At 46.6% G+C, this 14,100-nt stretch overlaps 1 protein-coding gene across 1 annotated transcript in view; it reads left to right on the forward strand.

Annotated features, from left to right (window-relative positions):
- The first annotated feature begins 5,306 nt into the window (after window positions 1-5,306).
- ARHGAP31 (Rho GTPase activating protein 31) overlaps window positions 5,307-14,100 on the forward strand; it is a 129,195-nt gene continuing 120,401 nt past the window's right edge. Inside the window, exon 1 of the mRNA XM_012780586.3 lies at window positions 5,307-6,066. Within this exon, the coding sequence (XP_012636040.2) occupies window positions 5,967-6,066 (100 nt within the window). The 5' untranslated portion in view covers window positions 5,307-5,966. The remainder of the gene's footprint in view (window positions 6,067-14,100) is intronic.

Consider the following 14,100-nt stretch of genomic DNA (forward strand, 5'->3'; position numbering starts at 1 on the left):
TCCAAAGACCCAGCACAAGAGGCAAGTGAAATGATTCCAAGCCCAGCAGCTGAGAAGGGCCCCAGAACCTACTGCTAGAGCTGTAGGACAAGCCCTGCCAGGCTTCCGGGGGCTACTGCTGGCAGGGATGGCCCTCAGCACCTTTCCCTCTGGAGCACTGAACGGTGGTTCCAACCCAGACGGAACCAAATCCAGACCTGGCGTCTAAGGTCAGCCCCTGTGCAGATTCAGATGTTGGTAAAATAGTAATTTGACCCAAAGCACTTGGCTCTTCCTCTGGCCTTGTGAAGTCTCTTCTCTGCCTGTGACTCCAGGAAGGAAGTGTCCCGCTGCTGTTTGGCAGTGTCCAGCGCCCATGGCAGAGTGGGACAAGGGGGTGTTGTGCTGCCTGCCTTGTTCATCGTTTCTGAAATACTGAAGACTCATTTAATGCTTCAACTGTGCATATGGGCCAAATGTCCTTATGGATTTTTTTAAAACTCTGTAGGACATAGAAGATCTCAAAACCTCTATTTTTGAATACTGTTCAAAGAAATCAGAGTGTAACTAAAATATTGGAGGGGAAAAGTTTATTTCTCAAATAATTTCAAATATTGTGTGCAGATGTCTTATCTAAGCTCTAGTCCTAATCTCTCAGCTTCCCCTCAGCCCTGCATTTTATACTATCAAAGGACACTTTCTCCTGAAAGTCTGGATATGGCCTGTGATGTGCAGAGAAGTATGTTTTATCTTTCTCCAAAAAAATAGGTTTTACCCATAGCAGCCCCTAGTCTTATAAACCTGCAGTCAATCTGGACTCTAGTCTCTCTTATGTCCAGTTTTTTAAAAATAAAAGCCTGAGGCTCTGAATTAGTAGTTTGGGGCACTGATCGATGAACATTTATTACAAAAAGTTAAGATTTCATTTGTGATCAGGTCTTTTTCTTTCTCATTAGCCCCTTACAGTCAGCCCTTTCTACCCCAAAATTTGTAGTCGATGGTAAAGTAACTGAATTATATTTCTTAGGTGGGAAAGTTAGGTTGTAAAGCAGTGTCTCCCCATGTTTTTTTTTTCTTTTTACCTAACCAATGCAGTTTTGCAACTCTGGGAACTACAATATTCAGTGCTATGGAGAAGAGGCGTGGAGGGAGGGGAAGAGAGGGACAGTGACGAGAGATCATGTATAATAATGACTAGATCTGTTCTTCAACTTTCAGTTGGAGAGTGAGGCCATTTAAAGTCCTCTTCCTTCTCCATTCTGATGCTCCTGCTTGCTCTTGGAAGCCCTTTTAGGAGCAAAACTGGTTTTTATAGTTACAGAGATGGTAATGCTGTGGGAGGTCAGCTGGTCAGGACGGGAGACTGATTCTGGTTCTTGTTTCTTTTCTCCTGTCAGTTGATTTCTCCTCCACTCAGTTCTGTTTGATTAGGGATTGGTAATGTGGACCTTCCTCACAACCCAATAAGGATGCTTATTTAACCTCATTTGGACACTTGGAGACAACAACTTGTAGCATAACCTAAATCTGGGAACCCATACACAGAGAAATGCAATAATGGAGCTTGGGATATAAAACTTTTTGGAAGCCCTTTTGCTCTGCTCATTCTCATCCTCTGTTGGCTTCAGAACCCCAGGGCACTGGTGGTTCAAGGGGTGGGACACCAGTCCTCTCTCATAGAAGAGCCTCACCTAGTAGTTGATCTCAACACCAGATACTACACAAGTACCTTTAAAACAGGGATGGTTGGTGGAGAGAAAGTCGGGGTGGAGGGAGCAGCAAATGTATTCAGCAAGAGGGTGAACTAACACTCTGGTACCCCAGAATGTGGACTTCAGAATACAGTCATCACAGCCCATGGACAAGGAATCAGGCAAAAGCATTTCATTAGGTACTGGGAGAGAAGGGAGAATGCTAAAATTGCTGATTGCTAACTATAGTTTTATGAAAAAACTGGGTAAAAGAAAAGCCTACATTGTAGGTGACACTAAAACTTTCAAATACCTGCTGTCTTCTATATCTATTTATTTATGGCAGAAATGACTGCTACCATCCTTGGAAGAAAGCAAATGGCATAGGTTGATAGGCATCAGTCTTCAATAGGTGCAGATAAGAGGGTCATAGGTGACTACAGGACTCTTCGGTGGTATCTCCCTGTGAACAAAGCGTTTTTCTAGTAAATTTGCACAGTGATAATCTGCTAAAGGCATAATTTATATTATCACCCAATAGCTTAATTAGTCCTGCAGTAGACATTCCTGCACTATCTCCATATAAATTGCTTCTTAGGAAATCCGCAGCCGAACAGAAAAACCTTTGGGAACCAAACCAGATTTTCTTCTACAGACCCAGGAAAGAGACTGCTTAGGGTAAGCAAGGAGAAAGAGAAAAAAATGGGAAGAAAAAAGATACCTAGAGGAAGGAAAGAGAAAAATTAGAAAAAGAACATGCAAGGCAAAGACTAGATTTAAGTTTGGCACTTACTACAGAGAGTGCTCAACGTTAAGAGGGGACAGGGAAGAAATGGGGAGGGGACTCTTTTCTAGCTCCATATGACTTCATTATCTGGCTTGATAAGTTGGGAATCCATGCCACCATTTGGTGTTGATAATTGAGAGTTATCATACAGGCAAAGAACCATTGTGTGCACATTTCTAACAAGGTTTGTTCAATCAGCACAGGAACAATGGACACCTTGCTGGGTGCTCAGCAGTACCGCCACCCTGAATCTTTAACAACTTGAACCCAACTTATCATGAAGCAGGGACCACAGGTCTCTCAGGCTGTGCCAGGTTGAAAGTTCTATGGTGGCAGAGGCCTTTTGGGAACTCCTAAGTAAAGTATAAAAGAATCTTAGGCTGTGTTAAGGCCACTATCTAGCCTTATGGTTTACCTAAGCAGCCCCGTCTTTCGGCAAATTACATCTGCTGGGTTTGATGTCGATTAAGGGTATCTCGTATATGGCTAAAGTTATACTGTGAAGTATTGTGAGAATTACTTGTAAATCCTTGTTTGCATACTTAACTGATACACTTTGTTATAAGAAAGACCTATTTAATAAAAATTTTGTGTAATTAAAAATTCACACTTGAATAAGGTCTGTTGATTGGTTAATGTTATCATATTAATATAAACTTCCTACTTTTGATGATTGTAGCCTTGTTAGATACAATATTAGTATTTGGGGAAACTAGGTAAAGAGTAGATGGGAATTTTTTGACTATTTTTTGAAAAATTTTTATAAGCTAAAATTACTTCAAAAGCAAAAGTTAAAATAATGTTTTAAAGATGTAAAAAGGTAATTCACAGAGCTTGACAATTTCTCCATAATTTGTGCCCCGAGGGCCTGGACCCAGGACACAAGTGTTCCTCCAGCTTCTCTCATTTGCTAGCAAGAGGAGGAAACCCAGAAAATCCATAGTAGGTCCTATGAAATAATGAATATGAAAGTCTTTGCTGCAGTAAACTCCTAAACAAATGTTAATAGTGATAATTACTGTCCCATGTGGAGATGCTTCTCCATAAATAAGGGGAGGAACAGGCCATTATACAAATACCCTACCAGATAATTTCCAAGCATCTTATGAAATGCTTAGAAATTGTTGTCCTGGTAGCAGAAAACAAGGAGTCATTGAAGGGTTTTGGGCAAGGCAGGCATATAACAACAGCAATATTTCAGGAAGATTAGCCGGGGCTTCAGAACATGGGATGTATGAAGTAGGAGGAGACCGAACTCAATTGATCCCATCAGGAGTTATGCTAATAATTGAGGCCTGGGTGATCCTCACTGAGTGGGCCTGGAAAGGAAGAAACTGAGCTGAGAGGCATTTTGAAGAACTCATCAGTCTGGGTGGGACTAGCTGGGAGGTAGGAGCAAGAGGAAGGAGAAATGAGTCAGTGGTTACTTGAAGATGTCTGGCCAAGATGACTGGGTCAATGCTGGTGTCACTGAGAGACAGACAGAAAACAATAAAAAGGAAAGACCATAGGTAGAGGGTGTTTGGGGTGCAAACTCAAGTGGCTCCAGAGGCCAGGCAGGGGCAAAGGGGGGAAGACAGGCTGTGGGAGCTGCAAAACTGCAAAGCTCATCTCTCTAAAGAGAGTGCCACCACGGGGGCTGTCACAGCTTGGCATCAGTGGTCCTTGTCATCTGGGAATGCACTTGTGGTGTAACCAGAGCTTCCATTTCTGCAAGAGAAGGCAGAAATTCAGATCTCTCATGTGAAATCTCTTAACTCTTTAATGCTGGCTACCTATTTTGAAATATTTTAGAGTATGGTGTGTGCCAAACCAAACACATCTATAGGCCAGATTTGGCAGGTTGGTGATCAAGCTGAGACCTCTGACAGAGTAAAGTCCAAAGGTCAAAGTCCATAAACTGTTAAGGTGACACATAGGGAGATAAGTGAGTATAAGGGGATTCAGTAACTCAAATGCTACCCATAAAAGTTTTGTCAACCATCTGAGCTGTATGAATGCCCCTACCCTTCAAGCCTATATATGGGTTTGAATTTATACAGGAAGTTTCATCTAATCCTCAAATGGTTAAATCGCAAGAATTTGAGTGCTTACTGCGTGCTGAGTACACAGAAGTCAAGGAATTTCAAATCTAACTGGAGAAGAAAAAACATGCCCTCCTGAAACAACTTGAGACAAATTATGAAACAACCAGGGAGACTGCTTTCTCCACTTTATGCTAGAATATGCATAGGCACCTTAAATCCTGGCTTTCTCCCCTCCAAAAGCACTTCCATTTAGCAAACTTTGCAGTAATGCTTGAGAGAGAGAGAGAGAGAGAGAGAGAGAGAGAGAGAGAGAGAGAGAGAGAACGAGAACTTGAATCTGTGACCAGAAATCTGATTTCCTGGGCAGCGGTTGCAAGGCTGCAGCCTCGCTCCGCCCGCGGGCATCCTCACCTCGGCGTGGGAGGCAGAGAGCGGGGCTCGGGGTACGCGGACTGGCGGGGAGGATGGGAGTGGCCCGCGCAGAACCCCCGCCGGAGTCCCGTCTTTGTTTCTGTCATGGCTCTAAGTGTCTGTGCAGGAGGAAGGCGGGCACCGAAATAGAAAGTGCCAAAGACACGATGACAATGGGCTAAAACCGGGCAGAAGCGTTTGCGAGCCGCATCCAGCGCCCGCGGCCGAGACCCGCCACCGCGCCGGCCCGGGCCCGGGGGCGGGCGCGGCAGGGAGCGGCGGCGGGCGGCGCGGGACCCTGGGAGCGCGCGGCGCCCTGCGGGCTGCGGGCCGGCTCTCGGGCGCGGGCCGGCTCCCGGGCGGGCGCGATCTCTCCCCCGCCGCGCTCCTCACCCACCCGCCTACTTCCTCCGGCTCCGCACACACAAGCGCAGAGCTGCCAAAAGTTTCCACCCTCCGCCCCCTCCCGCGCTAACTTCCTTCCAGCGCTTCCTGAGCTGGATGATCCTAGGATTTGTAAGACAGGAAAAAAGGAGAGCGCGAGGGCGGGCGAGAGCGACAGGATGCTGGCTCTTCGCTTCCCCGAAGCCGTCTGAGGCAGGACCCGGCCCCGGGCACAGCACCCTCCGCAGCCCCGCTGCCCCGCGCCGTCCCGCCCCGCGCTCGCGTCCTCCCGGCTGCGAGGAGGCGGAGGGGGCGCTCGCCCTGCCTGGAGCGGAGGGAAACACCCGAGGACGCCGCAGGAGCCCGTGCAAGTCCCCGGGACTTCGAGAGAGGAAGTGACACTCCCAGCGAGCCGGCCGCGCCGCCAGCTCTGCACGGCCTGCGGCACGGCGCCCCGAGGAGCGCGGGGACTTCGGCTCCGCTGGCGCCGCCGCTCCCCGCCGCGCCCCGGCCCGCGCCCGCCGCGCCCGGCTCGCTCCCCGCGGGCCCCGCCCGAGTTCCTCGGCTCGCCGGGGCGGCCCCCCAGAGCCCGGGGCAGCCAGTGATCTGAGCCGGGAGACCATCCTACGCGCGGTGCCAAGCAGAGGGGAGGGCGACACGGAGGGGCAGCCTCTCTGGGACTAACTCATGAAGAACAAGGGTGCCAAGCAGAAGCTGAAACGAAAGGGAGCCGCCGGTGCGTTTGGCTGTGACCTGACGGAGTATCTGGAAAGCTCGGGACAGGATGGTAATGTGCACGCTTCGCCTTCCCCCTTCTTTTTGTCTGAGGGAAAGATGGACTCTCTTGGGCTGTGTTAGATTCATTTCACAAGCTAATGTATTCCAGGCCTGTGCGCTCAGTGTACTTCTTTTTTTCTTTTTCAAGAACGCATACGACTCTTAAGGTGCGCGGCTCTGCCCTCCCGACGTGCACAGGCTGTGTCTGTGTCCGTCCTTGGGTCAGTCTCGCACGAGCCGTTCGTGGGCGGTGCTGCTGCAAGTGTAACCCGCCACCCCCGGGGGTGAGGTGGAAGCCGCGAGGTCCTGACCCTAAACTTTGGATGTCGGAAGGGAGGGATGAGGGGTGGACGTGTGGGATGGTGATCGTGGGCTTCGCTGGGCACATAATTATGACCGCCTTAGCTGTCCCTCCTGGGGCTCTCCAGTTTCATTCGCTCACATCTTTTTTTATTACTATGCTGGAAGGCAGTTGGGGAGGGGGGTCCTAACCGGGTGGTTGCACAAACATTTTCTGAATTTCTGAGCTGATGCCAAATATATAGCACCTCCCCTGCCCCTGCCCCTTTCCTCAACGCCCCCGGATCCTTTACCTCCTCTTGGCTTTCAGACTCACATTTGGTGTGTCAGACAAGAGGGTGTTGTAAAAAAGGTCAGAGGGCCCCGGTTTTAAAATAGTTTAGGGTAAGTAAGAGCAAAGGAGAACTTCTCTGTTTTCAAGGACAGATTGAAAGAAAAAAAAAAAGAATCTGGCAGAGTAGAGACAATTTAAACATTTGTTGGGGAAGGCAGAAAGAAAACAATCTGAAATACAATAACAGCATTTGAGCTTAGAAGTTTTTAATCATAAGAAAGTTTGAAAATTGAGCATTAAATGACTCCTTTTGTAAGGTTGACTGGCCCTGCATTTGCCATGACAAAAAGGCCTTGTCTTTAGAAGCTTCAGTGAGAGAGAAAATAGCCCACTATATGGCCCGGCCCCTGTGTTTATACGTAGATATATGGGGGGGGGGGGGGACACGACGACTTAAGTGCTGTGCAACTGCGCAGAATAACGCTGTCTCCAGGAAAATAATCTCAAAAACTCTTTGATTAGTCCATATCAAATAGGCATCTCAAAAACAGTGCAATGCTTTTGTTTCACTTCCTTTTTTTGAAGACTCAGCACCACCTAGTAATTTGCAGTGGTGTGATATTCCTGTGGTATTCTAGAGTTCAGTCTGCTGTGTCATTAGGACAAATGGCTTAGTATTTTAGAGCCTAGGGAACCACAGGTTTCAAAATGCCTCTTTTGAAATCAAAGCATAACTGAGTCCATTCATTGAATCCTCACTGACGATCTGGAGAGGTGGATTTGAAATAAAATCATTTGGATTGAGCGTGTTTGAATGTGAGAGAACTCCAAGTATGTATCTTCACCACTACCATCAGAAGTTTAGAATGAAATGTTCCTCTTCATCTGCTGATCCAGGGGCCTTTGGGTTAGCTTTTGGGTCACTAAGATTGCTCCTAGGATGCCACCTTGCACCATGGGGTGTATTCTGGGCCGTCCCTCCAAAGCTGTGGTGTGGGTAGGTGTGCTTGCCAGCCCTGCCCCCATTCTTACAAACTCAGATCACAGGGTAAGCTGGAACCCCAGGGTTCTGTGAAGATTCTTCAAAGGTAGCCTTAAGCAGTTCTTTCACCTACTTTATATTTTGGGGTTCTGCATATGTTTCATTTAGGAAAAAAAAAAAAAAAGGAAGGGGACTACTGCCTAAAGAAAAAGTGGAAAATAAGCAGCCAGAGCTCCTCACGCTAGAAAGGAGGAAAGGAAGTCCAGTAAAGCAGACTGACCTGCCCAAGGTCATACAGTTGACCCTGAAGGATACAGAGGGCCCTTCCTGGCCTGTTAGGCTCCTCTCTCCTCCCTGGCTTCCATGTTTAAGCCAACATTCTCTTCTAATGAATTTTTTCCTTTAAATTGAAAGCAGACAGCCCTACTACAGGATCAGCAAACTTTTAAGACTGAACATACCTGAATAGAGTTCAGTATTGAAATGAAAGGCAACTGACCCACCCAATGATCCACACACCGTTATTGCGGTACATGAAAATTAGACATGCATAGTAAGCAGCTTATTACTATTACTTATAAGAGTAATTAGGATCTTTTTTCCCACAGCTAAAACTAGTTAGAGAGTTTGTTTTCCTATTTTTGTTATGGTGTAGCATCAATAAACAAAGTCAGTGCTAATGATTTTATCTAAAATAATGTAGCTTCCTCATGGGCTTTCTGAAACATGTGTTGGTTAATAGACAAGGCCTGGACACTGCTCCCAGGAGGAAAAGCTGAGCTGGGCACTGCCCCTTTGCCATTCACCTTGGAAGATCACCCCAGAATGCTAAGGATGACAAGTCCGTGTGGAAACTGGGAGCCAGGAGGCTGGAGAAGGCCTCTCAAGACTGACATCGTGTTTGCTGATCTTTAGAGGTCATAGAACCTGGGTTGAGACAGGGAAAAATAGATTCAGGTCTGGGAGCACAAGGGCAGAAGGGAAGAACAGAGATACAGGGAAGCAAAGAGAGCCTTCGTGCTTGGACAGGGAAGGAAAGTCCTGAGCTGTAGTGGAGGGCAAAGCTGGTGATAAATTAGCTGTGCTCAGGTCATCTGAACATGGGAAAGCTACACTCCTGAGGGGCAGCTCTGGGCAGGCAGAGGCTGAGCACAAAGAACAAACGTCATGTGCTTCTGTAGTGTGCCGAGGCTCAGCTGGACAAATCTGACAAGGCAAGGTGTGTGGGTTACAAATAGGTGTTCGGCTTACAGTGGACATTGCTCAGGGCCAGTTGTCATCCTTAATCTTTGGGAAGCTGATGAAAAAAGAAACACTTTTCCTTAGAAACACACACACACACCCATCTGTATAATCTGTGCGGGCATCACATAGATGCCAATGTCAGAATCTACTCTGATCAGCTGCACAGAGGCCTGATATGAAGGGACAGTTTCTCCTTCTTTGACCACTTTTCTCCAGCCTGGTAAGAACACCCACGAATGGCATGAAGTGGCTTCTGGCAGACTTGGCCAGAGCCTCTTTCACTTTCTTTCTGACACTGTGGCTGCTGCCCCCAACCTCCAGCTCTCCCCTGGGAACCAGCAAACTTTCTCTTCCTGTCTGGAACAGAGGGAGAAGATCATCCTTTCCTTTCTGCAGATGCTGAAAATAGTATAGCTTTCTTTTTCTTCTTCTTAACCACTGAATATGAAGGCCCTTGCTTGCAGCTGTGTGATAAAAACCACATTCACGTTGTCACCTGTGGTTGGGAGGTTTAGGGGAAGCCCTGAGCTGCCCATGCGCGTGTCCATGGTCATTTCCTACCTCTGTCCTGTGAGCCAAGCCTTCTGGGTCTTCCAGCAGAGCTTGGAGCTGCTGGGGCCAGGAGCCAAGGGACAAGTATGAGAGTATCATAGGAAAAACTATCTTCTTCCTCTGTTTTGGCCCTACTCTAAAGGCTGAGGACTTTCTCACCTTCTGAGCAATCTTTCTGTTCACTTGCCCATTCCCTAGTAAAAAGTGATGTTCCTTTGCCCCAGTGGCTCCCATGATGGCCACACATTAGAACCTCCTGGAGATTGTTCAGGAAAAAAATATACTGATGCTTGGGTCCCCTCTCAGACCAATGAAATCAGAATCTCTCCTAGATGATTTTGATATGTAGGCAGGGTGGAGAACCATTGCCTACAGTGCATGGGTTACAGACCATTTTCCCCTGGATAAGCAGGCTTGGCTATTCAGAATGCACCCTCTGAATATTCGATAAGTCTGCCTTTTTTTTCCTGGAAATTTTTTCCTAGTTCTTACTAGGCTGAAAAAAATGTGTGTGTGTATATATATATATATATATATATATATATATATATAACATTTATATTAATATCTAATGTGTATATTTGATTTAAGGGATAACAGAAAATTCATAAAAAATAAATAAATGCCCATTACAAATATAATTTTTAGCTTGATGAGAGTAAGCCCCAATATTTCAAAGGACAAGGATAAGGCAATGGGAACTTTCATTTATTTATATATTTATTCATTTATTTAAGACAGGGCAACCTCAAACTCCTGGGCTCAAGTGATGCTCCTATTAGCCTCCCAAGTAGCTGGGACTACCACGCCTGGCTAATTTTTTTTTTTTTTTTTTTTGGTAGAGATCAATGTCTCAATGCATTGCCCAGGCTGGTCTCGAACACCTGGTCTCAAATGATCCTCCCGCCTCAGCCTGCCAAAATGCTGGGATTATAGGCATGAACCACCATGCCCAGCCAATGGGAACTTTTAGATGTAGCTGTTCTACATTTCTGAAGCTAAATGATTCTCTCACTTTGTTTATTCATTTATTTGACTAGTATTTATTAAGGCATTGTGCTATGTACTATGGAAAGGAGAGACAGATGGGCTCCAGACTCAGGCAACTTACAGTCTAAGGGATGTGAACAAATTCTGAGAAGCCAATGGACCAATTAAGCTTTGAAGTTACCCCTCATAGCTGAAGGGAAAGTTGAAGGAGAAAATGTGAAAGCTTTGATCTCCAATTAAATACATGAGATATTCAAACATAAACAGGAGCAAAGTCTTAACAATGAAGGTAAATATTTTTCTGTTCAAGATAAAATTTAACCTTGAATGGAGAATGAAGGCAGGGGCCTTTCTCTTTGGCTTAGTTGTTTCCTTCCTAGCATCTTGCCTGGCACATCTTATCACACCTTCCCCCGCGAATTCCTCGTCCTTTGGGTCTCAGCTTTGAGGTTCTGGAAACCTTCCTTGATCCTCCCAAGCCAGGTGTCTCTGCTGGGGGCTCCATTTAAGAGTTCTGGAACCTTACTGTCTGGAATAGAATCCCAACTTTGCTTGTTCCCAGCTGAGTGACCCTGGAGCAAGTTACTTACCCTCTCTAGGCTTTAGTTTCCTCACTCATGAAATGGAAATAATAGGATTGACAAGAAAATAAATGAGTGAATATGAGTTAACCACTTAGCAGAGGCATGCACATGGTAAACTATAAGCATAGCTGTTATTATGAAACTCTGAATTCACCCTCACATATCAACTTACCAAACGTGACAGAATGAATGAGCCTCCAATGAAATGAGTGAATGTATGGTGAGATGTGTGACTCAATCCCTAAAAGGAACAGGGAGCAGACTGCTTGCCCCACTGAGTGGAGAGGCCAGTTCACGCAGGGGTTTCCTGGACTCACTGTGGCGTGGATCGTCACGCACAATGTTGCGGGTGCAAAGTGTCAGCCTGAAACTGAAGGGGCCTCACAAGACCGGGAAAGACACAGCCGGCCACTGCCGGACGCACGGGAACTGAAGGAGAAGTCACGCCCTAGGTGGGGGGCTTGTGGGGGTACAACAGCAACCTCACGGGCTTGAGTTTCGAGGAGCATCCCTGCATCGGGGCTCCCAGGGTGAAAAACAGGAAGAACTGAAAGGAGAGAAGTGAGGCTGTAAACCTGGAGCTAACTGACTGGATAACTAACTCATGGCTGAGCTGTAACTTTACTCTGTATAGTCTGGCTAAGACAGCCCACACAGAGAATAGAAACAGCTACTTGTACCTCCTTCCTGCCCACTCTGTAGACCTCTGCCAAGAGCCCCTTGACCGCAGGGACAGCCTCACCCTTCCTCCTCGCCTGTCCTCCCCCACTGGCAGCCGAGCAGATGCCTTCCAGCCTCAGGAGGCCCAGGCACTGGCGCTGCTAAAGAAGCCCACTCCCCTGTGGGCTACCTGGAGCCCTACCCTGGAGCCCAAAGAACCATCTGCTGGAGGAGGGTGCTGGAGGCTGCTCCTATGCTGGGACGGAGAACTATGTTAAAACTAGGAACACATTTTCCCATAGATGATGCTGTAGCTAAGTGGTGGACAAGCTCTCCAATGCCGTTAGAGCTATAGCTTTGGATGCATTCCTTTCATCCCCCCTCCCCCGATCCATTATGCATCCGTGGGCTAGCTGGGAGCCTTTTCTGTGGTAAGGGGTGAGGAGGAACACATTCTGAATTTCACAAGTTGATTGATCAAGACAGTCCTGAAGCCCTTGCTGGGACTGTTTGTTCCTGGGAATCACCTCCCTGCAGAAAGGTTTCCTTTTGTTGTGGCTGCCTGCATGGCTCTGCAGTGGTGGGTGGAAGAAGGGCATGGAGTGAAAGTTCTGGGACTCCAGGCATGAGAACTGTCATCCCACTCACCTCCTATGCCATTAGATATTGTAGCTAACTATTCTGAAACGAAGTAGTAATAGGCTTTTCTGGTTGGAGCTGCCTGTGGCTCACTCTCTCCAGAACAGACTGCTCGGGCTGTGCTGCCTGCCCACCCTGGCCTCTGGGCCCCAGGATGCCACCCCCTTCTAGTGGCTCCTCCAGACTAGTCTTGAGTCCCAGGAACTCGGAGCTAATTTTTCCCCCACACATTACTTGCCATGTATTTAAGCCAATGTGGCATTTTCCCACTTATTCTCACCCTTCCAGTTAATTTTCTTTTTGCTTATGGGTGCATCTCCCATCCAGTTCTCTGAGCTATTTCTCTCTGTGTCCAAACACAACTGGCGCACTTAAGTCGAGCTGATCTTGGTGTTCCTACCTCAAAGGGCTGGCCTCAGGTACTAATTGAGGCAGGGCCACAGCCTGCTGGAACTTCAGGAGTCTGGATAGCACCCTATCCCTCTAATCTTCCCCCCAGGATATAGTTTTAACTAAGGCTTAAAACAAAGAACCCCTGGGAGCAAACAGGCTGACTGCAGTTCAGAGAATATATACTAGCAATAGATTTTTTTCCTAAGAGCAAATTCTGATAGATGCCAACATCAGGCTGCTGGATGATTGAAGGGAGGAGGAGGAAGAGGAGATCTCCTGGAAGGAGAGAAAGGATCCAGAAATGAAGTCCCAAATCAGAACTTGTTATATTTAGCTCTTACTATTGGTCATAAGAGCTGTTACCTGTGTTGATAGCTTAGTATGTGCCAGTCACTTTATGCTTACAAAGTAATATTTTCAACATCTTTAAGAATTGGGCATTTTTGTCTCCATTTTACAGAGGAGAAAACTGAGGTCCAAGAGGTTAAATCATTTGCTGAGATTATAGAAATGATCAAGGCAGGATTTAAATGCACATCTGTCTGAGTTTTAAGACAACAGTCTTAGGCACAAATCACATCTCCCAGAATAGCATATTTTATAATTTGGCATTAACGTTACAGTTTTGCCCCCCCAAAAAAACCTATGAAAATGGTTTTTCTCCCTTTGTTTGTTTTCCCATCATCCTAGACTATTAAGAGTCATAATTTAACAACTGACATTTGCTTAGCACTTTACCCTCTGCCAGAAGCTTTCTGTACACACCTAAAAGCTACCAGCTTTATTTTTTCTTTTTGGAGACAGTCTCACTTTGTCACCCTGGCTAGAGTACAGTGGCATCGTTGTGTAACAGAGAAAATGGCCTGAAAAGGGATAAAAATATTTTCTGTCTTTTCAAAACCCCTTCACCCTTTTTGAGAACTAAATCCTACATCTGTGCCTCTGGCCAATGTTCGAGAAGAGCAGGAGAATGTCCATTGTGCCACAGGAGGTGGGTCAAGGGAATTATCCAGGTGGAGGACACAAGATTGTCTTAGACAGAGATGGGATTATGGGATTGATTAGAACCCTTAAAAACTCTGCTCAAAAGCAACACATTGGTACTTTGAGACTGAATCTGCCAACCTCCTCATTTGCCAGCAAATTAATAAACTCCTCTTTCCTTCTCCTCAAACCACTTGTCCTCTTCCTTCTATTGTGGCCTTGGGGACAGGTGCTGAATTTTTGGTAACAATCATAGTTCACTGCAACTGCAAACTCTTGGGCTCAAGTGGTCCTCTTGCTTCAGCCTCCCGGGTAGTTGGTACTACAGGTGTGTGCCACCACGCCCTGATAAGTTTTCTATATTTTGTAGAAATGGGGTGTCCCTCTTGCTCAGACTGGTCTCAAACTCCAGAGTTTAAGTGATCCTCCCACCTCAGCCTC

This window comes from Microcebus murinus, chromosome 1 (genome assembly GCF_040939455.1).
Source record: "Microcebus murinus isolate Inina chromosome 1, M.murinus_Inina_mat1.0, whole genome shotgun sequence".
In the NCBI taxonomy this organism is placed as follows: domain Eukaryota; kingdom Metazoa; phylum Chordata; class Mammalia; order Primates; family Cheirogaleidae; genus Microcebus; species Microcebus murinus.